The 21,705-nt window shown below is 48.8% G+C and overlaps 10 protein-coding genes across 10 annotated transcripts, besides 15 other annotated features; all 10 read left to right on the plus strand.

Annotated features, from left to right (window-relative positions):
* Positions 1-15,418: part of a sequence feature (areas merged during assembly that could not be assigned to a particular haplotype. This can correspond to areas where the two haplotypes were merged or to regions with more than two copies in the genome that were merged during assembly.) that runs on past the window's edge.
* Positions 25-2,910, plus strand: Tc00.1047053504153.260 (hypothetical protein, conserved; the record flags this gene model as incomplete). Its single annotated transcript, XM_815826.1, has 1 exon — positions 25-2,910. One exon carries the CDS (start codon positions 25-27, stop codon positions 2,908-2,910), a length of 2,886 nt encoding a protein of 961 aa, XP_820919.1.
* Positions 2,988-3,030: a sequence feature (T-rich).
* Positions 3,208-3,262: a microsatellite.
* Positions 3,425-3,444: a microsatellite.
* Tc00.1047053504153.250 (hypothetical protein, conserved) lies at positions 3,512-4,690 on the plus strand (the record flags this gene model as incomplete). Its single annotated transcript, XM_815825.1, has 1 exon — positions 3,512-4,690. The coding sequence occupies one exon, from the start codon at positions 3,512-3,514 to the stop codon at positions 4,688-4,690; it is 1,179 nt and encodes a 392-aa protein (XP_820918.1).
* Positions 5,102-6,790, plus strand: Tc00.1047053504153.240 (hypothetical protein, conserved; the record flags this gene model as incomplete). Its single annotated transcript, XM_815824.1, has 1 exon — positions 5,102-6,790. The coding sequence occupies one exon, from the start codon at positions 5,102-5,104 to the stop codon at positions 6,788-6,790; it is 1,689 nt and encodes a 562-aa protein (XP_820917.1).
* Positions 6,489-6,528: a microsatellite.
* Positions 6,999-7,058: a sequence feature (T-rich).
* Tc00.1047053504153.230 (hypothetical protein, conserved) lies at positions 7,449-8,585 on the plus strand (the record flags this gene model as incomplete). Its single annotated transcript, XM_815823.1, has 1 exon — positions 7,449-8,585. The coding sequence occupies one exon, from the start codon at positions 7,449-7,451 to the stop codon at positions 8,583-8,585; it is 1,137 nt and encodes a 378-aa protein (XP_820916.1).
* On the plus strand, positions 8,831-10,309 carry Tc00.1047053504153.220 (DNA recombination and repair protein RAD51, putative; the record flags this gene model as incomplete). Its single annotated transcript, XM_815822.1, has 1 exon — positions 8,831-10,309. The coding sequence occupies one exon, from the start codon at positions 8,831-8,833 to the stop codon at positions 10,307-10,309; it is 1,479 nt and encodes a 492-aa protein (XP_820915.1).
* On the plus strand, positions 10,389-11,297 carry Tc00.1047053504153.210 (uncharacterized protein; the record flags this gene model as incomplete). The annotated part of the gene is made up of 1 exon (XM_815821.1): positions 10,389-11,297. One exon carries the CDS (start codon positions 10,389-10,391, stop codon positions 11,295-11,297), a length of 909 nt encoding a protein of 302 aa, XP_820914.1.
* Positions 10,463-10,485: a sequence feature (AT_rich).
* Tc00.1047053504153.200 (hypothetical protein, conserved) lies at positions 11,583-12,476 on the plus strand (the record flags this gene model as incomplete). The annotated part of the gene is made up of 1 exon (XM_815820.1): positions 11,583-12,476. One exon carries the CDS (start codon positions 11,583-11,585, stop codon positions 12,474-12,476), a length of 894 nt encoding a protein of 297 aa, XP_820913.1.
* Tc00.1047053504153.190 (hypothetical protein, conserved) lies at positions 13,080-15,224 on the plus strand (the record flags this gene model as incomplete). The annotated part of the gene is made up of 1 exon (XM_815819.1): positions 13,080-15,224. The coding sequence occupies one exon, from the start codon at positions 13,080-13,082 to the stop codon at positions 15,222-15,224; it is 2,145 nt and encodes a 714-aa protein (XP_820912.1).
* Positions 15,415-15,484: a sequence feature (A-rich).
* Positions 15,419-15,722: a sequence feature (areas merged during assembly that could not be assigned to a particular haplotype. This can correspond to areas where the two haplotypes were merged or to regions with more than two copies in the genome that were merged during assembly.).
* Positions 15,492-17,108, plus strand: Tc00.1047053504153.180 (UDP-N-acetylglucosamine pyrophosphorylase, putative; the record flags this gene model as incomplete). The annotated part of the gene is made up of 1 exon (XM_815818.1): positions 15,492-17,108. The coding sequence occupies one exon, from the start codon at positions 15,492-15,494 to the stop codon at positions 17,106-17,108; it is 1,617 nt and encodes a 538-aa protein (XP_820911.1).
* Positions 15,723-20,816: a sequence feature (areas merged during assembly that could not be assigned to a particular haplotype. This can correspond to areas where the two haplotypes were merged or to regions with more than two copies in the genome that were merged during assembly.).
* Positions 17,155-17,185: a microsatellite.
* Positions 17,334-17,364: a microsatellite.
* On the plus strand, positions 17,504-21,259 carry Tc00.1047053504153.170 (hypothetical protein, conserved; the record flags this gene model as incomplete). Its single annotated transcript, XM_815817.1, has 1 exon — positions 17,504-21,259. One exon carries the CDS (start codon positions 17,504-17,506, stop codon positions 21,257-21,259), a length of 3,756 nt encoding a protein of 1,251 aa, XP_820910.1.
* Positions 20,817-21,705: part of a sequence feature (areas merged during assembly that could not be assigned to a particular haplotype. This can correspond to areas where the two haplotypes were merged or to regions with more than two copies in the genome that were merged during assembly.) that runs on past the window's edge.
* Positions 21,323-21,380: a sequence feature (T-rich).
* Positions 21,609-21,635: a microsatellite.

Below are 21,705 nucleotides of genomic sequence, written 5' to 3' on the forward strand. Positions count from 1 at the left end.
CACACGCACCTATTTTCCATCTAGATGCTTGAGCCCAGGGAGGATTACACTTCCATGCTTGCGCTGACCCCACAGCATGTGGCGGAGGAGATGAAGGTGATTTCTTTGTTGCGGCAGGAGCTTCGTAACACCCACGTGAATTACGACGAAAATCCTGTGGCGGAGCCGCCTTTCGAGCCGGCCCACCGCACGGTGGATGCAAAGTCTTTACGTACCCTGAAGTGTACCAGTTATCCCTTTATTGTCTGCGAGGAGGCACCCACATCGTATCAGGCTCCTATCCCTTACCAGTTGGAAAGTGTTATTGAGCGATTACGCGAGGAATTCCGGAGTTTGGAGGAAAATTTGAAAAATGCGGAGGCGCTACGACGTGAATTCACCGGGCGACAGCGTTCCACATCACCCTCTCATGGCAGCCACAGCCGGGATGGTTCCAGGAGGCACCCAAAAGAGCAGGGGAATCAAACACGGAAGGAAGATGCACTGCAACTCTTTCTTGAGGTCGTGGGGAGAGATGCCCGCTTTGCTAATCTATCGAAGGAAGTTTCCATGGTGCGTTGGTACACACGATGGGTCTCCTCCCATTCTTTCATTTGCCTGGAGGAGGCATTAGAACAAGTCGAGTATGTACTATCTGAAGGTGGGCTAACCACAGAGGCGGACTTGGTGGAAGCTATGCAACAATTCTCTTTTGTTGAAGCCGTAAGCACACTTGAAAATGATCGTCGTGATGTGGTAGAAGCCGAGAGACATCGAATGCATTCTCATAGTCGAACATTTCGAGAACATGTTTCTCCCCTTGCTATTACCGCTGCGACCAGTTCTTTTCTTACGCCGGAGGAAAAGTATTGGTATCAGGAATGTTACAATCAAACAGAGCATGTTATGACGATGCTACATCATGTCTTACACGTGCAATTTACGTCCAAAGGCCGGGATCCATCGCTTGTATCCTTGGGAAAGTTCTGTCCAATAAATCTTGAAGTAGGTTCCAACCTCATTTCGATGAAGGAGACGACATCAGTTGGGGAGGAATCTCAAATTTTATCCGATGCCGCCATGAGGGCGTTGCGTCAGGAACGTGATGTCATTACAAATCTTCTTCAAAAAATACAAGATCGACAGGAAAACGGTGTCATGTTAGGCCCGACACGTGATCAGTACCGAAATAGTCTTTTGGCAGCAATGGTGGTATATAAATGCTTGGTTGATGATATGGTCATGCTTAGATCGCAGAAACGTCTAGCGGCGGAGTTTCTTGCTGAATATGATGATTGGATTTTGCATCTTTGTGGCACAAACGATCAAGCGGTGATAAGGCGTCTGGGAATTACTCCAAGTGGGGGATCACCGCCCATGCCATTAATGGGCCGTAATACACTGCGGGGTAATTCGAAATCTCATTCACGTGAACGTGAAATTTCTGCTCCGTTATTTTGTTATTCCCCAATTGGGCAACTCCCTCGTCATGTTGAGGAGGTGTGCGAGTCCCTTATGTCTCTTTTGAAGCTGTCTAGACGATCTTCTGGTACGGATAACTCCACTGGAGTTCGTGAGACTGTCTACCGGCGTTGGATGTGTCTGTCGCTTCGCTACACATGTATGCAGATTGTGCGTGGGAGATGGCCCGGTGATCTCCTTTTGGATTGCATGGATGACATCGCAAACAATCTGATCCGACTTGTGTCGGAATACAACTCCAATCCCGGCGCCGTGCAGTCTCACCTGACGGAACTAAATGCTGTTCTCAGATGCTTTCTCGGCCTTGTAGCGGACGGGGCGGCGAGGCGACAGTCGCAGCGGGAGTTTCCTGGAATAAACAACGGCACCGCCTCATCCCTGGCTTTGGCTTCGGCTACTGCTCCTACTGGTGCCACGTCTGTTGCGAGGCGCAGTTTTGATGTCTCTGTTGCCTTCTCCCTCGACAGGGATATCTCCTCGATGGAGAGGGCTGCAAATATAAGTGACGAAGACGAAGACGTATGGGGTGCTATTTTTGATGCGCTTTGGTTTCAAGCTGACCCGACAGGTCGTGCACATGGTGGATTTCTTTCCTGCAAGGATTTTGGTATGGATGTCGAAAAGCCTTTTGTTTTTCTTCGTCTGGGCTCTATCACACTCCCGGACCGGCTGCCTAAAACCGCAGAAGGACGACGAAGGTTTCCCAAAGTATACATGAGCCTTCATTATGTCATTCATACTGCAGACATGTCACCGGCTCGCTCTTTGGCTGAAGTGGCGGAAGGTGATGCGACATTGATGGCATCTACTTCTGTCGTGACGCGTTACGGCTACATGCGACGCATGTTGTACATCTTTTCCATTTTGGAGCAGCGACAGCTACTACAGGATTACGCTTGTCGTGTTGAAGAGGTTGAATTGGTGCCAATTGAAAACGCGGTGTTTTTTTCGCGTAAAATAGATAAAAAAATAATAACTACAAGATTGTTTTATTCTGCTCTTCCTCCACCTAGAAATGGCGATGACGCATCAACAGGAGAAAAGTATGCGACAGTTGTAGGGCTTATACCACCCGCCGCTGTGCACCTCATGCGGTACAACGCCATTCCCACAGGCACTGAATACCCTGTTTCCCGTAGCAAGAGATCCACACTCACCACACTTAATCTACTGCTTGGGAACATGCTGAAGAAGATTGCCTTGTGCCGGTCGCCCTTCCTGGATAAGATGTACAACATGGGGGACACATTATGCGAGCTGGGAGTAGGCGCAGCCGAAGAGAAGGAGAACGATGATGGGAGCCAGGGAAAAACGCTTCTTTTGCCCATATTGCGAGCCTTCGATGAATATATCTCCAGCCCGGTGTTTGAGAAGTCGGTGAAAGAGGCAGACGAAGAGATGCGGCAACAGAGTGCCCAACACGTTAACTTCTACCGCCGCCCGTATTAGTGTTAGTTTTATTTGTTTCTCTTTCCTTTTTTTTTTCTTTCTTATATTTGTGATGATCACTGTGTCTATACCCATTCAAAAGGAAAATAAAGAAAAAAAAAAAAAAGAAAAAAGGAAAAATAGGTCAGTTATATTTGTGTAGTTTCTTGTCATTTATTTTTAATTCTGTATCATCGGGAGTGGAGCACTCAAAAAAGTTATAGTGCGATAATGTGCAATGCAATTGTATAATATATACGCCAATTGGAAAAAGAGGGAGTGAAAAGGGGATGCCAAATAGTTATGCTCATTTATACATGTGTGTGCGTGTCTGTATGAATATGTGACTGTCTGTGTGTGTGTCTCTGTGTGTACATGTTGTCTTCAATTTATACATCTTTATTCCTTAGTTGTACGGGAGGACATCAATATCTCTATTATTTTTTTTTTTTGTGGCTTTCCGGGATTCTTCTTTTGATTCAACCTGTGCTTTAGAACTCAAGGGGGATTATCTCAAAAAAGGGCAACAAATAATAAAAAAAAAAAAAAAAAAAAGCTCTCATTGTTATTGTTATTTTTATGTTATCAGCTCCAGTAATATTACTGTCCTACATCACCCAGGATGGTGTCAAACGAAGTGTCTGCAGCCGAGTGCGTGATTGAAGTCCTTCGCGGAGTTTCGTGGGCGGTGGTAGGCGGGTACGGGGTCGCCTTGTGCTACCGATTTGGGGTATTTAGAAAGGTTTTTCCCAAATCGACGGTAAATGCCATTGAAAGTGTGGTTGAGAAGGTAAAGAAGAGGACAGAGCCTCTCGGAGATGCGCGCCGTTACACCATTGCGCGTCTCCATCTTATACATGTGTATTTTTTATCGTCATTGGGAATAATGGTAGCAGCCGCTGGTGGGGCCACTTTTTTTGCGTTTCCAAAAGTTCCTATTATTATTCCGATAGCTTTGACTTTGGTGCCATCTACGCTGCTTCTTCTTCTACCAAAGGGGATGATGCTGTATGCGGGGCGTGTTGCCTGCCTGCTTACATCCTGCTTTGCCTTTGGTTATTCATTTGGGCCGGTTGGGTGGATCGCATGGGACTCACTTGGTGTATTTCTCACGGTGATGGTGAGTACAATGGCTGGTCTTTGTGTGCCTTTGTTTCTGACGCGTGGGATGATTAGTTATGTTTTGAGTTCCCAATTACTTTCATGCACGCTCTCTTTGGCCGCCGTGACAACACTGCCTTTGGTGTTGAGGAGTGAGGGTGTTCGTCCTGTCGTGTCTTTCCCATTTGCATCGAAAAACGTTACCACTCCCAGCAGTAATATAGAGTTACTTCTTCGCGCCGATGTGAATGTCCTACTCACACTTCAACTCCTCTCCAATTGGGGGATTAATCTTCTGCATACACTGCCGACCATTGTTCGCTTTGTGCAATGGAAAGGGGATGAAGGGGAACTCTTGGATTGTGTTGACCCCTTGAAGGAAAGTATTTGTATCTGCGCCGGGGCAGCTTATGTCATGTGGAGGAGTTTTCGCTGGGCGTGCCGTCGACTTCTTCTTGCTGTCGCCAAAGATGACACCAAAGGGACCTCAAAGGAAGTTCAGGATCAGTGGGGGCACTTTGCAAAACTCTCGTTTCGCACGCAACATGTAAGTGGCGTGAGTGCATCTGTGCTTCTTGTCCTGTGGTACGTTCGGGCTGTCTCTGAATTACAGCGCGGGGAAACGGTGGCAACACTCGAGGCACTTCGACGTGTTTGTGCGCACATGTCTCCGGTTGGGTTGCTTGTAAGGCGTATGTAAAATTTAAACTGCAATTGCTGTGCAATGCGACGAGGGAAATCAATTACACACTGCATGAATTATTTCTTGAGCTGACAAATGCTTTCAATTTTCAAATTTTTTGTTGTTGTTGTCTTTGCGCGTGTGTGTCTTTGTGTGTCTGTTTATGGGGAATATAGGGAGCCTGATTGGGCTCCTGTGATTTTATTTTCAGATGTATTTGTGCCGTTGTTCTTCCCATGAATGCCCAGGAAATAATCATGAAATATGCACGGATATGAGCTATGTGAAGTGTCCCCAAAAGAAAAGCTGCATCGTTTTCTCTTGTTTTATTTTTCTTTTATTTTTTCTCCATATTCATGTAACTTGTGGATGGAATGGAGCAGTGCTTGGCACCTGGAATTTACTGCATATCACGCGGCCGTCCGTTAAATGGTGGTGACTTCAGAACGTCAGGCGTCCGCCGTTCTCGGCGTCCCACCGTACGTCGCTGCGAGAGCCTTCAAGGACGTCACTCGCATCAAGGAATTCGGTGCAATTAATTTTGTCTCTTGCTGCATACTTGAGACGGCACATGATCCTTCGACCGTCGGCGTTGTGCGTCGCGTTACTCTCGATTTACCGGGCATTCCGCAGTCAATTCTTCGAGAGAGGCTGGCATCCGTGGAGGAGGACCCCTACCGCACCTGCATCCGTATGGACTATGTGCCATGCGACGCCAAGGAGGCTCATCGCTCAGCATTTGGCGTGGAGGGAACGAAACGCTTGTTGAATGCGTCGACATTTGCAACCTTCACGGCCGTCTCTAAAAATCCCAACCGATGTTTCTTAGAGATTTCTACAAAATTCACCGTGGACATTGATGTTTCCCCGGACGGGGTGCAACGGGCAGCGGACAACCCAACATACCACGATATTGACCAGTTTTGGAATTTGTACGTCACCCGCGCGGCTACGGCTTTAGAGGATTATCTTCTCTCGACGGCGTTTGCCACGACGGAGTGCCAAATTGGAGGTGGGTTTGAAAAGGAGTTCGTCAATGCGGAAAATGAATACTGCCAATGGGCGGCGAAAAATTGCGATAAAATTTCTCGCGAGGAGGCAATGCAGGTACTTGAGAAGGCCCTCAATGCATGGCAACGCGAGCGATGTGAACTTAAGCACCAACAGTTGGTAAACGCGCAGCTGATGGCGGACGCAGCCGGATCGGCGGCAGTGGCCGCTTCTGCACATCGCCTTTCTCTCGCGGCGATGAGCGAAATGTCATTTTCTGATCACTCGGCGCCCAAGCCGTCACGCCGTACGACAGCCACGTCAATTGCAAGGAATACTTCAGCGGAAGTGATTACGGCGCCAAAAAATTGGGTGCCGGAGGTTCCTGTCGTTGACAACGCCGTGGATCTCAACATGTTGAAGCCAGTGCACGTGCCGTTTTTCTCTCCCGGTGGTGGACGTGTTTTGAGCGTTGACCCAGCGGAAAGCGAGGCATTGCAGAAGGTGCAGACTGAGTCACGGGACGCCGCTTCGCCTCACCGACCTGCGGCAAAAGCGTTTCAAAAGGAGCTTCTTCTCAGCTTCTTGACAGAAATCGGCACAATCAATGAACGGGTGGCACAGACAATTTTTAATTCATTGGACACAAATCACGAGGGCTTTGTCACAGAGCATGGGGTGAGCATGGTGCTGAGTCAGATGGACCCCTTGGGTCTCTACGAGGACAGAAATGGGAAGATGCTCCAAATGGAGGAGTGCCGACAGGCTGTGGGCACAGGCATTTTTCGAAATATTTCGATTGATCAAAGTTCCTGTGACACACACCCCGCTGCTGCCGCCTCTGCTGCCGGCTCTGCTGCTGCTGCCATGGATGCGGCACCACACAATATCGCCTCAAAGGGAGAGACAAAAGACCATGAAGCGGAAGGAAAGGACGGTTTTGCTGAGGAACTCAGCCCACTTCAGGCTCTGATCCGCCGTCAAAATGAGCAGAAAAAAGTCTTGCAAGACGAGTTAATTAAGAAGCGTACAGCTGAATTGATGAATAACTATGCATACAGAACTCGAGGGAGACTTCACTACGACGAATTTTGTTTGATGATGTTGCATCTTTTGAAGGACTATTGAGATTTTGTATTTCATTGGCATTAAATTTGTACCTCTTTTGTTGTTGGTTCCCCTTTTTTAAATTTCTCCATTTTTTCTTTTTCTTTTGTATTTGCTCTTTATTTTCTACCGCCGTCAAAAGAATGGAGGTGGGAAAAAAAGGGGATTGCAATGATATGTAAACAAAACGTTCGCCCAAATCATGACTCTGAAATAAACACGGGAAGCGAAAAAAATCGAAACAAACAAACAAACAAAAAAAAAAAAAAAAACAGAAAGGAGAGAAAAAGACGGGAAGAATGAAAGGAAATGATCTTTTTTTTTCTCCATTTCCCTTTCTTTCTTACTTGTCTCCCCTATTCCATGAGCCACACGTTTTAATCTCCCTATGTCTTATTTGGGCCTTTGAGTGCCTGTTGTCTTTTCTCTATGTGTGCCTGATCCCTTATTGAGTACGATGACCACAAAGAAGAGGTTTGACGGAGGAGACACAACGCAGTGGCTTGAGCCTTGCACAGTTTTTGAAGAGACATTTTATGGGATGAATTTTTTTTTGTGTGTGTGGGCATTTTTCTTCTTGATTCTTCTTTTTTTTTTTGTGTGTGTGTGATGAAGCGACAAGGCGGACTTGGAGCGTGGAGGGGGGAAGGAAATTTGCGAAAAAAAAAAAAAGGAACGCATGACGGCTGACGCAAGGACGGACGATGGTGGTCTTCGTCGTGCCTACACACGCAGCATGCCTGCCGTTCTGCGTCCTCTTTGGCTACTAGAGGAGTCTATGAGAGATGTGCAGGTGCAGTGGGAAGAAATCATCGAAGGAGTAATGGTGGAAGATGTTTCATTTTCTTCCGTGCGCGCTGCGGTGCTTCACGTAGAGCGGCTTGCGAGTCAGTTGAAGGCGATTAAACAGGAGTTGATGCCACGCCTGAGTCACTTTTCCCAAAAAGAAGAGGATTCGGAGCAGCCTTTTCTCCGATATTGTTCCTGCGCTGCGAAGCCAACTGTTAACGGGGACAATTCCATTTGTGACCTCGCCCAAGGAGAGCAGACACAAGCAGCCCGTTTGGCCGCGCGTGTTTGGGTGTGGGGCGTGTGCGTGGGAACAATTATGAACGACCTGGAATTGCTTAGTACCAGTTTGTCTTTTGCAGCTTCGACGTGTCTCCTTGAAAAATTCGCGGAGGAAGTGCGCCTTACGGAGGCCAGCACCTTCTTTTTGGGTAAAGACGAGGGTGTTGCGTCCCCCCTTTCGGATAGCGATCTGTTGCTGGCTTGCCAATTGCTGTACCATCTGTTTACAGGGGATGATGCAGCTGCAGAGATGACTTGTCATCGCGTTTTGTCTCTCATAGACGACTGCGAGGAGAGGGACGATGGTAAAGAGTGCAGGGGGTGCATCTTGAGCCGTCTGGTGCGAATAGCGGAGTGCGTGGCGGCTGAGGACTATGGGGCGCTACAGGTCTTGATGAAAGTTGACTTTTTCACAGGTGTTGATACTTTATGCTCGCTACCACCGCTTATTATCTTTTTCACACAGATGATGCTGGACACGGTGGTCCACCGTCAGTTGGTACAGGGATGCTTTCAAAATGTGTGGCGTCCTGTAATAAACGTAGATAGGCCTGCGAGGGATGAATCACCAAGTGTCCCATCAGAGGCAATGATGAATTCTTTCTGTAGTTCATCGCGGCTTTCTTTCACGACAAAAAGGCGCTTGATGACATGTTGTGCGGTTTTTCGTGAGAGTTTGCCGCCTCGGGTCCCATGGCCCATCCCGGAGGATTTAATGGATCGCTGTTTCCGCATGGGATTGTAAGAACTCACGGGAATCAAGATGTGTCTTATTTGTGATTTCTGCACTGATAATGCGCTCACGCAACAGAATGTCTAAAGTCTTTTTTTTTTTTTTTTCATCGGACGGTTTACAGTTTTTTTGAACCTTTCATCTCCACGTTTGTCAAGTGCTTTACTTTTTGTTTTGTGTTTTTCGTGTTTTTTGAGTTATCTGCCTTTAACAAGCGGCAGACTGTGTGTGTTTGTGTGTGACGGAAAAGGAAGAGTATGATGTCAGTTGAGCATTGCAGTTGTCTCAACCCTTCCCTCAAGGCGAGACTGCAGAATGCCGGCCTGCTTTGGATCGATGACATCTGCCGCCTTTTGAAGAAACACTCGGACAGGGAGGTGGAGGGTGTGACGTCCCAACAGAAGGAGGGCACCGACGCCTCCTTATCTTCCACTGACGCTGCCTCCCGCCGTCTTCTCGAGCGGTGCCCACAGCTGACGCAGGCGGAGGCCGTGGAGGTGATGGGAGCTGTTCTTTCTCTTTACAGAGGGAATGATCCTGCAGATAGCGACTATCACATCCCCCCAGAGACTCGAACCCTGGAAGAAATGTTGAAGGTGGAGGCCGATAAAGAAAGCGAAAGGGTCACGACGTTTTGCAGGGGTATTGACACGCTTCTTGGTGGCGGGTTGCCGGTGGGCGCTGTTTCGGAGGTTTGTGGAGCACCGGGAGTAGGTAAGACACAAATGCTTATGCAACTCGCCGTAAATTGCTTACTGCCGAGAGAATTGGGTGGTCTGCATGGGTCATGTCTGTTTATTGATACGGAGGGAAGTTTTGTGCCGGAACGTTTTCGCGAAATAGCGCACGCTGCCGTCATGCAAGTGAAAGAGATCATTTTGCGACAGGGGGCTGAGGGGGTTATTGGTGACACCGTGGTGGCTACGGATGAAGACGAGCTGACAGTTTCATTGCCCATTGATAGCGGCAGTGGCAGCGGCTCTATTTCGGCTTTAGTAAGATCACGCAAGAGGGGTCGAGCTGAAGGAGCGGGCATCTCATTGGCTGCACTTGCGGGGTTTTTCACAGTGGACTACGTCCTTCAGCAAACGCAGTATCTTCGCGTGGTGGACGTGGTTTCCCTCATGGCGTTGCTGAATGTGCTTCCCACATATCTTGCATCTCATTCAGATGTACGAATGGTGGTCATTGACTCCATTGCGTTTCCTTTTCGCTCCTTTTCCCAACTTGGCGTTTACCAGATGGGAAACGAAGCCCCAGAGGGCGGTGCTTCTGCAACTGCTGTGACATCCAAGCATCTCCTGTGGCAGCGTTCACGCCTTCTTTTTAGATGCGGACAGTTATTGCAGCAACACGCTCGGGAGCAAAATATATGCGTTGTTGTAAGCAATCAGGTGACGAGCCGCACGTTGAGTAGCGAACGTGGTGAATGCTCTCGGGTTCTCATACCCGCACTTGGGGATTCTTGGGCGTATGGTCTCTCCACGCGTCTTTTGTTGAAACACCGACACAATGGAATAATGGAAAAGGAAACGAATACTGAGAGAGAGAAGTGTCACGAAAACGTTGTCTTTATAGCCCCTGCCGTCGATGGGGGTTTCGATGTTGGCAGCGCGGTAAATGCCGTGCAACATCGTGTGGTATGCCTTGTGAAGAGCCCTAATCAAACGCGTGGACATTGTTGTTTCTCCATCAGTCAGAAGGGTGTGCGTGACATTTACCGTGTGTGGCTGTGATGCTTCTTGGCATGATTTTGATGACCGTTGTGCTTCATTTTTTCTCGTTCCCCAATTGGCAGAAGATGCGTATCGCGTCATGCATTTTCCCTTGTGTGCATATATATTTAGTTTTTTCTCTCTCCTTCTCTCTGTAGATGTACGTTTCTGTTCATATTTTTTATTTATTTATTTTTGCGTTTGGTGTTTTCCTTCCACCATTGTGGCGAATTCCTTACTTGATGTGACAAATAACATCACCGGCAGAAGCCCAATTACCACCGGAGCGAGGAGCCTCCGGAGTTTTTGGATGGGGCAACACAATTCAGCGGAAAACGCAGCGACTGGCGTGCGGGCGGCAACAAGTGTTAATGACGATGGCGTTATTCTCGTGAAAGCGGAGAACACGAAGGAGCGTCCGGTGCCTCCGTATGAGCTGCGAGCACAGGAGCTCTACGAATCGTCTGTCCGGCGCATTCAGATCGTACCTCCGCTCCTGCGAACATCGGCAGGCTTGTCGCCCTTATCTTCCGCCGCGGAACCAACAGGGTTAAATAAACTTTATCAAAGAATGAGCTCGATTTTCTTCTCACAGGCGGTTTTGATGGAGCAGGAGGCACTCCAACAGCAAAGGCAACAGAAGGCGATCGACACAAGTCAAGAAGACCAATCAGCGGCAAAGGATGAAAGCAACTGCCCAATTGCTCAAGGACTGCGGGAATTTGCTTTTTGCCGGCGTGCCTTTGAAACAAATGCCGCGCAACAAGCGAATGAGGATTCGCGTGCGATCGACGCTGCTCTTGTTGGAGTGAACTTGACGCTCGAGGGTGTGAAGGGTGCGGCTGTTGAACAGAGCCTCATTGCTGAACTGTATAATTTTGTTGAGCAAGAGTCGCACGCCTTACTGGAGAAAGTGACGTTGGCTGTAAATTTGCTCCAGAATGACGTTGTGGTCCTGTTGGGGGACACGTGGTCGCTTCTGACTGACGCGGAGCGGACTGGTGTTTAGACCTACCTCCACGCGAAGTGGAAGCATACAACATTGGCTTGATGGACTTATGTTTTGTTGTTTTTATTCGTCTCATGTGTGTTGCGTCCATGTGCAGTTTATTTGATTGTTTTCTTTTTCTTTATTGTTTCATGTGCTGCTTTAATCCCTTACCTGCCTCTTTCTGCACACATACACACAAGTGCGTCTAGATACATTTTTTTTTTTTTCCCTTCACTCTTTAATATTTTTTGTGCGCCGGTTGTTTTATTTTTCGTCGTGGCTGTTCTTCTGTTTGGCCGTCATATGTCGTTGGCGGATGTCTTCACCTTTGCACCCGCCACGGGCCATTTCTTCTCCACGAGTGAACGTGTCGCGCTGGCAACGTCGATTCCGCTTCTCATGGAAAAAAGCAAGCGTCGAACGGTGCTGGTGTGGGGAAAGGTGTACGGTTTTAAGAATGACTACACAATCGTTCAGGCCTTTGATGATGATCTTGTGGCGCAGCCGGTTATTTATTATTCGATTGACGAAGGCCTTTCCTTTGTCTTTCTTGGTACGACGGAGTCGCTGATGCAGCGCACCATGGACGAGGTTTTGAATGAGAAGAAAAAGAGGATGCTGATGTACAGAATGCGTGGGCCATTTATGGGAGACCCCTCCTACGAGTATCGAGTCGTGGACGAGTTGGCAGGCAGCACATCGAGCTACAAGGAATCGCTGCGTCTTGTGCTGTTTATTGACGCGCACGATTATCATTGCCGTGTCGCACCGCGTGGGGCGTACTACCGTGAGCTTCGCAACACCACACTGCCACCGGAGATAAAACGCAACAGTGCCTTTACCGGTTTACGGCGTGCCTACGATGAGGCACTTTCGCTACGAAATTACTATCACCTGCGGGCAGAGAATCCGTACATTGAATTGATTGCAAAGGAAGAGGGGACCCAGCTGCACGCCAAGTCCGGGCTGGAGCGACTGGAGGAGGACCAGCACATTGACTCTATCTTCTTTCCTATCAGCGACGATCTTCCAGGCGGAGTTTGGCGGTTACGGTACGACCCGGTGCAGAATGCTGTTCTTGGAAGAAGCGCCAAATTTGTAGGATCGGTCTTTTATCATGTGCCGGGGACGAATAAGTACGGCACTGTGTACATGGGCGACGGCAACATTAACCACGACATTGCCTTTGAGTTATAAAAAACAGACACACACGCACGGTGGTTGCGTACGCGGGGAAGAGACAACTAAAACAACGGCGACATCCTGAGAAAAGAAGGAAAGAAAGGGAAAGTGTGAACAATTTTATGTAATGCCTGTGGTCCCGGTGGTTTATGTCGCTTCTTTCACTTCATGACGTTAGACGATGGTGATGTAAATAAAGGCGCCCCTTCTTCCTTTTTATGTGGGGATGGGAAATATGGGGACATTTTTTCTCATATGAATGCAGTTTTTCTCATATTTGGTCGTTTTGCGCTTGCCCTTTTTTTTGTGTGTGTGTGTTTGCGTGTGTGCCATGGCTTTCACACTTTAATCCTTTTTCTTTTTTTTTCCCCTTCTTTTGTATTGTTGCGTGACATCTTCTCTTTGAGGTGACTTTTACACATTTGATACCAATATAATTCTCCGTGAACACTCACCTTTGCCGCGACAGCGCATTTAAGCGGGAGGAGGAGGAGGAAGTTTTTTTTTTTTCTGTGTGTGGGTAGAACGAGAGGGGGAGGTGCACGGAAGTATCATAACGAACGAAGAGAAAATACACGAAGGGGCGGGGTGGAGATTGCGGCGAGAGATACCCCGAGGATGAGACGGCGGACAGTAATTTCTTTCGGTTATGTTCGTGTTGCGGCTTCTGCCGTGGGTGTGATTGGGATGGGGGCAAATCACCGTCATCACTACCAGCAGCAGCAGCGGCCCATCACCACGCGGGGCCAATTTAATCCGGTACACGACTTCACATATGCCATGGAACGTGGTGTGCGTGCGAGAGACGAGAAGACATTTGAGAAACTCATCACCAATCCCGGCCCTTTGCGCATCGCCTACTCGCCCGACTACCTGGACTGGCTCTATCGCTGCTACAAGGCAAAGGGAAAGTATATGGATGCACGCGCCGCAGCGGAGAAAAAATTTAACGGTAACATTATTAGTGGTGGGGCGGTGACAACATCTTCTGGTGAGATGATCCATCCACTGCCGGGTGCCCCACCGCCAGGCATGTTTCTTCGGCCCCCAAACTCCTTTCGTCGGCTCTCTGGTGAGATGAAACGAAAACATGCGCAGGAAACCCTTGATGAAGTTTCAAAGGCACAAGGGATGCTTGATCTCTTTGAGCGTCAGCCACAGTTTCCAGCCATTCACATTGATCGATGCACTCGGTTTCACCTTGTTGAGTTGTTCAAAGAGATGGTACTTGAGCGGTCCCTAGAAGCCGTTGCTATTTGGGACAAGGCGCTACTCTATCGCGCCATCTTATCGGAGCGGAAAGCGTCTTATCCAGCCTCCTTTCGTTACATCTTTAAGGCTGTGGAGGATACCGTGTTTGCACACAGCTCGGTGAATTGCCCCTCGCTGGAGGCCTACTACTACTTTCTGTACCTGGTGAAGAAGTACTACATCGACAATGCTGTGGAGGCACACGTTGTGTTGCGCTGCCACCGGGAGCCGAATGCAACGGATTTACTTTTTTCAAACCCTCCACCTAAGGATGAGGTGGATGTGAGAAATGCAATTGAAGCCCTGCAGTCGGCGGAAGCAACATCTCATGCCGCTTCATCGGCCACGAGTGGCACCGCAAAACATGATGACCCTGCTGCTACCGATGAAAAACATACTCGAGGTGACAATGACCAAAAGGATTCCGCTAATGCCAATGCGAAGCACCCTTGCCAGTTTGCACCGCCCAGTTCTTATCCGCCGATTGAAGCGTTATGGCGCTGTGAGGAGAATGTACCGCTTCTTGAGATTCTTCTTTTTGGTGAGTTTAACTTAATTGTCTCGGAGAATCCGTTCGTGAAGTTTCCCACCGCCCACGCCTTTCTTACGCGACCGTACTCCACAGAATCTTCAAAGGGACCAATAGACGGTGCAAGCCTGGCAAATGTTATTGCGGAGAAACGCGGCCATCTGCTTCCTTCGTTTCCGATGAACGTGGCATCAGCGATCGATGGCCGGGCGCAGGAGTTACGCCGTTTGCAGCAAAAGCACCACCGTGATGACACGGTCAGTTTTCAGACCTTACTACGTAGCACGCACGTTGACGATAATCCCTCTACCTTTTCTAGCTACTCAGACTGGAGTTACTTCAACCCGAGAGCCGTGCGAGCAGAGGAGCGTGACAGACTCACAAGAAAAGGCATAGACGCCCTAAAGGAGTATGATTCCGCCACAGAAGACATTTATCGGCGTAGCTTTGAGGACGCACAGGCCAGCAATTTTCAGCGCGTGACGGAGGCTTGGAATACATTTCCGCCTTATTTACCCACACTGCCACATTTTGTGTCCATCATCAAAAAAGATTCTCACATTTCTTTCTTGCTTCATGTTGGCTTGCCGGAGAGGTGCTCAAGTGCCGAGGCCGCCGCGAAGCACAAGGAGTTTGAGAGGCGTATTTATCAACTTGCTCGGGCTTTATATCACACAGCGTTGGAATTCCACAAGGAGACGGTGCGGCGGGTTAACCGGCAGAAGGTTAACGTTGCGGCCTCCCTCTTGGATAATTTCTTTGAACAGGAATGGGTCGCCATGCTTCGGGAAAGCGAATCTTTAGAGAATTCACTGGAACAAGGCGCATGGCCAGACAAAAAGACGGACATGGCACGACGTCTGGGACGCTACATCCCATTTGCGCGCCGCTCACTTGATGAAAACGGCTTTCCCACAGATGCTCGCGCGGATGACTATGCACGGTGGATGGAGGCTCCTGCACGGATGAAGGGAGCTGCCTAGAGCGATGCGAACGGCAACGACGAATGGGAGAAAAAAAGGCTGCGTTCAAGAACCTTTTTAAAAAGTAAATGAAAAAAACTTCTTTATTTCTTTTGGTACGCGTGGAGTTCTGCATTTTGCGCTCTTCTCTCCCCCTTTGTGGGTTGATGTTCCATCCATTTTGTAATTTTATCTTGATGCAACCATGCGCTTTTTGTTTATGTTGTTTTTATTTTCTGTTTTATTAAAATTATAATTATTATTTATTTATTTATTTTTGTGCGAGAGATGTGTTTGTGTGTGTCTGTGTTTGTAATGGGTGACTTGAGTGAGTGCATCAGGCGTCTGCTAGGCACCGGTCAGGATCATGTTATGGAGATTCTTGAGCACGGCAGCGACAAGGACCGGTCTTCACTGGCCAGGCAACTAACGATTGATCTTTATGGTGTGGATTTTCACCACCTCAACCACGTTCTGCGTGCTTGTCTGGAGCGTGAAAAGGATCACAGCAGCAACACAGCGATTGAGCCACCGCCAAACAATTTTTTCTTTGACGTGATGGAAGATCAGAGGGCCAGGGGTAAACACGTGGAGGAGCTGGAGAAGCTTGGCTACGAGGCCATTCACGCTGGCCGTGTGGCGTTTCTCATTTTGGCAGGTGGAAGCGGGACTCGACTCGGCGCGGATGTTCCCAAAGGACTTTTAACATGCAGCGGGCTTTGTGAGAAAAAGTCACTTTTTCAATTTCACTGCGAGAAGATACGCCGACGGGAGGAGCTGGCGACCTTTCGTTGCGGGGGTGTTCCCTCGGCCAAGATACAGCTCTTGGTGTTGACGTCCATCCAAAACGACGAGCAGACGCGGCAGTTTTTTCAAGAGAACAACTGTTTTGGACTTGCGAAGGAGCAGGTGCAATTCTTCACTCAGTCGTCCTTTCCGTGCTACGATGAAGAAACGGGGAGGTTTCTCATGGAGTCCGCTTGCAGTGTTTGCGTTGCGCCAAGCGGGAACGGTGGGGTGTACTCGGCGTTAGCAGAAGTGCCCCGTGGAGAGAAGGAAACTGTGCTGCAGCGGTTGCAGCGTCTGGGTATAACGTACGTTCAGATTGGAAATGTGGATAACCTGCTTGCCAAAGTTGCGGACCCACTGTTTGCCGGCTACGCACTCAAGGAAGGGGCGCATGTTGTCGTCAAGTCAAGCCCAAAGAAGAGCCCCGATGAGTCCGTTGGTGTGTTTGCACGCCTGAATGATGAGTGGGGAGTTGTGGAGTACACTGAAATTGGCGAAAGGGCGAAAGAGGTGGATGCTAAAACTGGCAATCTCAAGTTTAATTGCGCGAATATTTCCTCCTACATCTGTAGTATTCGCTTTCTTCAGGCTGCAGCCAAGCGTATGGAAACATTTACGCGTTATCACATTGCACGGAAAAAAATTTTAACTGCAAACGGCCCGACGATGGGAATCAAACTGGAGGCGTTTATCTTTGATCTCTTTTGGCTTGCCAAGGAGTGCGTGGATCCCCCCACGGGGAGTGGGGATGGATTTCGCATTATGCAAGTGAATCGGAGTGAAGAGTTTGCTCCCATTAAAAATGCGGAGGGGGCATTAAGTGACACACAGAGCGAGGCCTCACGTCTCCTTTTGTCGCTACATACGCGCTGGTTGTCTGCGGCGCTTATTTCCATTGCCTGCGGAGGAGGCGTTACCGCCCAAGATGCGAAGGAGGCACTTGCGGCACTGCAAAGCAAGGGATTGGGTGTTGAAATATCACCGCTTGTGTCAATTGGAGGGGAAGGACTGCAGCCGTACCTCTCGCGCGCGATAAATGAAATTCTGCACGGTTCTTCCAATCGAGTTGTGATTCTGCATCCGGATGAGCTCCCCCAGGAGCCTGGAAACATGTAAACTGCAAAAGGAAAGGGTGAAAAGGGAGCAAAAGTGATAATTACTCTTTTCTTTTTAGTTTTTTTTTTTTTTTTTTTATGTTCTTTGCGCATCTTTATGTAGAGGTTGTGGTTATAATCTTTTGTTTCTGGCTTTTCATGTGCCTTTGGATACGTGTGGAAGGAAGCGTGAACAACTCGGGCGCCGTAACCGCTTGCTGATTATTTGCTGCGAGGTCTTCATTAATTTTTGTTTCCTTTTTTTTTTTCTTTTTTTTGTATCGCGTTAGGCTCGTGTGGCGACGATAAAGAGGGGACACCCTCGCACGACAATCCTTTTTTTTTTTTTTTTTTGTGGGGAAGAAAAGGAATTAAAGGGAACACACACACAAACAAACAAATAAAAGTGAAGGTAAAATGAAGCATCGAAAGGAGGCCGCGGGAGGGAAGACGCTTCTCAAGCATGCGCGGAAGAGCGCAAACATGAGCCGCCAGAAACTTTTGGAGCTGCGGCGCCGGGCGATGGCGGTGAGGCGGCAGAAGGCGGAGCTACAGAAGGTGGAGGCGAAGAAAACGGCCTTAAGGCGCATTCAGTCGGCCCACAACAAAAAGACGCACAAGACATTTGATCGCGACATTCTGCGATGCGTGCAGGACGGACTGGTGGAGTCCATTGAAATCCTGGGAGAGGCCGTCACTCCGCTGTCATTCTTTATGGCCGCCTTTACGGCCCTCTCACGGTCTCCAGAGAAACACCACATTTCATACCTGCTTGCGATTGTGTCAGCCTGCGCGCCCCGCCTTAGTCAAGGTATATTGATGCATCAGCTCGATGCTGCGATCACACTGACGGAGCAAATCATAGCGGAAAATGTGGCCACTAATCATCTTGTTGTGGCCAAGGCAATGAAATTTGCTCAACAACTCATGCTCTCCCTTCAACCTCCGTCCATGCGACTACTTTCGGCATTCTCTCGCTTGGAGCCGAGTAAACTGCAGGTGGAGACCATGAAAATGTACATAGTGGCCTTTCGCAAACTGCTGGAACGTGCGGCTCTGTGCGTGACATCTCCGCCACCAAGTGCACATTCCGTTCGTGATGCAAAAACCGGAGCCTACGTACTGAGTGAGAACCAAAGTTTTTTTGTGGAGGCCCTACCGCGTTTTGTAAAGGTGTGTGTTGCCAACTTCACTGACTCTCCTGTTAATGTTGTATCGACGACGACGTCGGAGCTTGCTGGACTCTTTCAGCGTACCATTTCGCCCTACATTGTGGAGTCGTTGGAGGGGCGTGAGATGATTGAGGGGGTTGTTTCCACGCACCTGTTGGAGCTTCTAAAACCGCATTGCCAACTTTACTGGGGGTACGCACTGGAAATTATGGAATCTCTTTTTGGCCGGTTGAATTATCTGAAACGTACATCGTCTGGGGATGCAATGTCTTTTACGCAGCGTTTTCCTTCTTTCCCTTTTCTTCTCCGGGTGCTTAACAAACTGCGGGTTATGGACGACCCGAAACTAAACGGGAGGATTGAGCGGGTGATGGTGGCTCTTGGGAAGGGCATGTCTGTTCAGGAGTTTGTGGGCATTATCTCGTTTGACCCGTGGCGGGCACATGACGCGGAGCTCAAGGCCGCCGACGCTGTTGCAGAGGAGGATGCATGGGCCACCAGTTATGTGCTTGGCGTTCTTCGAAGAATTGCGTCGCACGATTCTCTGCCTTTCTTTGTTGAGAACTTTTTTCCACCTATTCAGTTTGTCCGAAATATTGCCTTGGAATACGAAAAACAGCAGCGTATGGAATTAGCGACCAAATGGACGGCGTTGCTGCAGCAGTATTGGCGTGTGGGCGTCGGATTTTGCCACTACCCACGAATTATAACAAAGGACTCGTTTCGAGAGGTTGCTAAGCAGCTGGTAGGTCTAATGTCGCATCCACTCTTTGTGGACACCAGTGCGACCGCCTTGCACGTCCTCTGCGACGGCTACCACGAGCTTGCGACGACGGAGTCTCTGGAAGATGACATGGATGAAATTGTAGGCAACAACGGAGGCAACGAGGAGGAGCGTCTTGATGATGATCAACGGGAAACTTTTACACAGGGAAATAGGGCACTGCCGCAGAAAAGTGGCCTTGAAGAAGACAATTACTTCCTTGCCCTCAACGACCCTACATGGAATCGTCACATTTATCATGGCATCTCGCAGGAAAGGGCTGTGGATGTCTGCAAAAACGTCATTGCGAGGTTTAGCGCCAATATTATGCCGAAGTTATGTAACACTTTTGAGGGTCATGATTCTACGGCAATTTTGTTGGCAATACAGAGCTTCTCGCGTGTTTGCACACCGGACGTCATGCAGGTTATTCTTAAGGGCATTCTGGATCTTGGTACAAACATTGCCCTACAGACGCGGGAGAAGGACATTACAGCTGTGACGAAGTCAAACCACACGCCTTTGACAGGAAAACGTCGCATGGTACTTGACATATCATGTGCGGTGATTTCTCAGCTTCCTGCAGTGCAGGTCGAGGCGCTTTTCAATGACGTTATTGAGCCCGTGTTGATGGACCCGGCACCAGAGTCACGTTTGTTGCAGAAAAAGGCGTACAAGCTTTTGTTTGCCATGTTTGAACACCGTATGAAAGATATTTTTCCATTGTTCCCCCGCATTGCCGGGATTTTGACGGTTGGACGTCAACATATCACAATTTCAGGTATAAAAATGCGCCTGCGCTGTCTGGTATGGGCCCTGGATGCCTGCAAGATGTATTACCCAGAACAGATTGTTTCCATGATCCGGGCCATTGTGGGTGAAACCATCATGCTTTCACGCGAGCGTTCTAGCGAGACTCGGGCCACCTCTATGGATCTTTTAGAAAAGATGCAGCGTTACCTTGTCGGTGCTGGCAATCCGGTGAATATGCTTTTGCATCTGGTGCTTGCCGGGTTTTCAGGAAAGACGCCGTGGATGATTTCAAGCACTGTGGTGGCCATGGCGAAAGTTGTGTACGTCACCCATCAAGGATTGCCAGAGGCTGACCTTGACGCCGCCATTTCTCTTGGGTTCCGCATGATGGAGTCCGCCTTACCGGATGTTAGGTCAGCGGCAGCAATGTTTGCACGGATGGTGTTGAAACTCATGAAGCGATGTCGACGCGTTGCGGCGGCAGTGGAGAGGTCGCTACCAAAGCTGCTTCTTGCCATTGCTCTCACAACATCCCAACCAAGTGTATCTAGCAACATTCGTCTGCAGATGCGGGTATTGCTTGAGAAATGCATCAAGCGTTTTAGTTTTGAGCGTCTGGAGCCAATTTTCCCAGTTGGCTCAAAGAACTTTCTTCGCTACACGCAGAAGATGATGAGACGGGAGCAAAAGAAGGAAGAGCGCGAACTCATGAAACACGCGACCGAGAAGAAAAATGAGTTTGACCGCCTCTTCCTTGGGGCTGCGATGAAGGCTGGAACCGAGGATGATGCGGAGCGCGACCTGCTGCAGGCTGGTGCCTTGACAAGCCTGGTGTCTACATACGACTTGCCCTCTTTCGGCATCGCAGAGGATGCAGAGGACAGCGGTGATGAACTCGACAACATGCACCTCGAGTTTCAAGACGGTAAACTGCACATCATGAGCATTGAAGAAAAGCGCCAACAAGTTGAACGGCAACGTCGACAGGAAATGGCGGATCGTCTCTTGCATCGCGGGCGTCATCTTGCCCATGCTGATTCCCTCAACGAGCGAGCGTTGGGCATGCGCGGCAAGCGCTTTCGGGTGGAGGCAGAAGACTTTGAGAATGACGAACTCCTGCTTCGGTACGGCAACAAAATAAACAACGAGTCGGCTAGAGGCACGATAGCCGCGGCGCAGTCCCGCGTCGGTCCCGGAGCGAACCAAATTGAAAAACTGCGTGACCAGCAGCGTGAGAAGCGGGAACTGAAGCGGATGCGGGTCGAAGAGGATATCCGCAAGGGCGAGGAGTTTAAGGGAAGGGGCGACGGTGACGTGCGGCGCGGCAACATGGCACCATACGCCTACATTCCGCTCAACCGCCAGTACATGAACAAACGACACCAGCGGGAGGCGATGCAGCGACTCATGACGGTTGCCCACCCGCACATGAAAGGCAACAAGGCCAAACTTGCCAGGCGCGCCAAGAATAAGAGTGCAAATTGAAGGCCAGCGGGGAGGGACGGGCTCCGACGACCGCCGAGTGACGTTTCAACCACATTTACTTGCAAAAAAAAAAAAAAAAAAGAGCTCTGAGTGAAAAAGAAGAGAAAAAACAAAAACAAAATGAGAGAACTCATCGGGAGTTGGTGTCCCTAAAAAAAAAACAAACATATATATATTTCCCACACTGAAAGAAATGCGCAAAAAAAAAGACGTGTAAGCAATCCGGTAAACAAAAGAGAATTGGATGTTCACATGATAACGAATAAATAAAGGGAGAAGAACGAAAAAAAAAAAAAAAAGGATATGCCACGTGAACACCAAAGAAACAAGATGAATGAATCATAAATAAATATATATATATATGTACATGTATATGGTTGCATGTTTTTTTTTCTTCATTTTTTTTCACTTGCGACTTTTTTTTCTTAGACTTGTTTTACGGTAAC

This window comes from Trypanosoma cruzi, genomic scaffold (genome assembly GCF_000209065.1).
Source record: "Trypanosoma cruzi strain CL Brener 1047053516747 genomic scaffold, whole genome shotgun sequence".
Lineage (NCBI taxonomy): Eukaryota > Euglenozoa > Kinetoplastea > Trypanosomatida > Trypanosomatidae > Trypanosoma > Trypanosoma cruzi.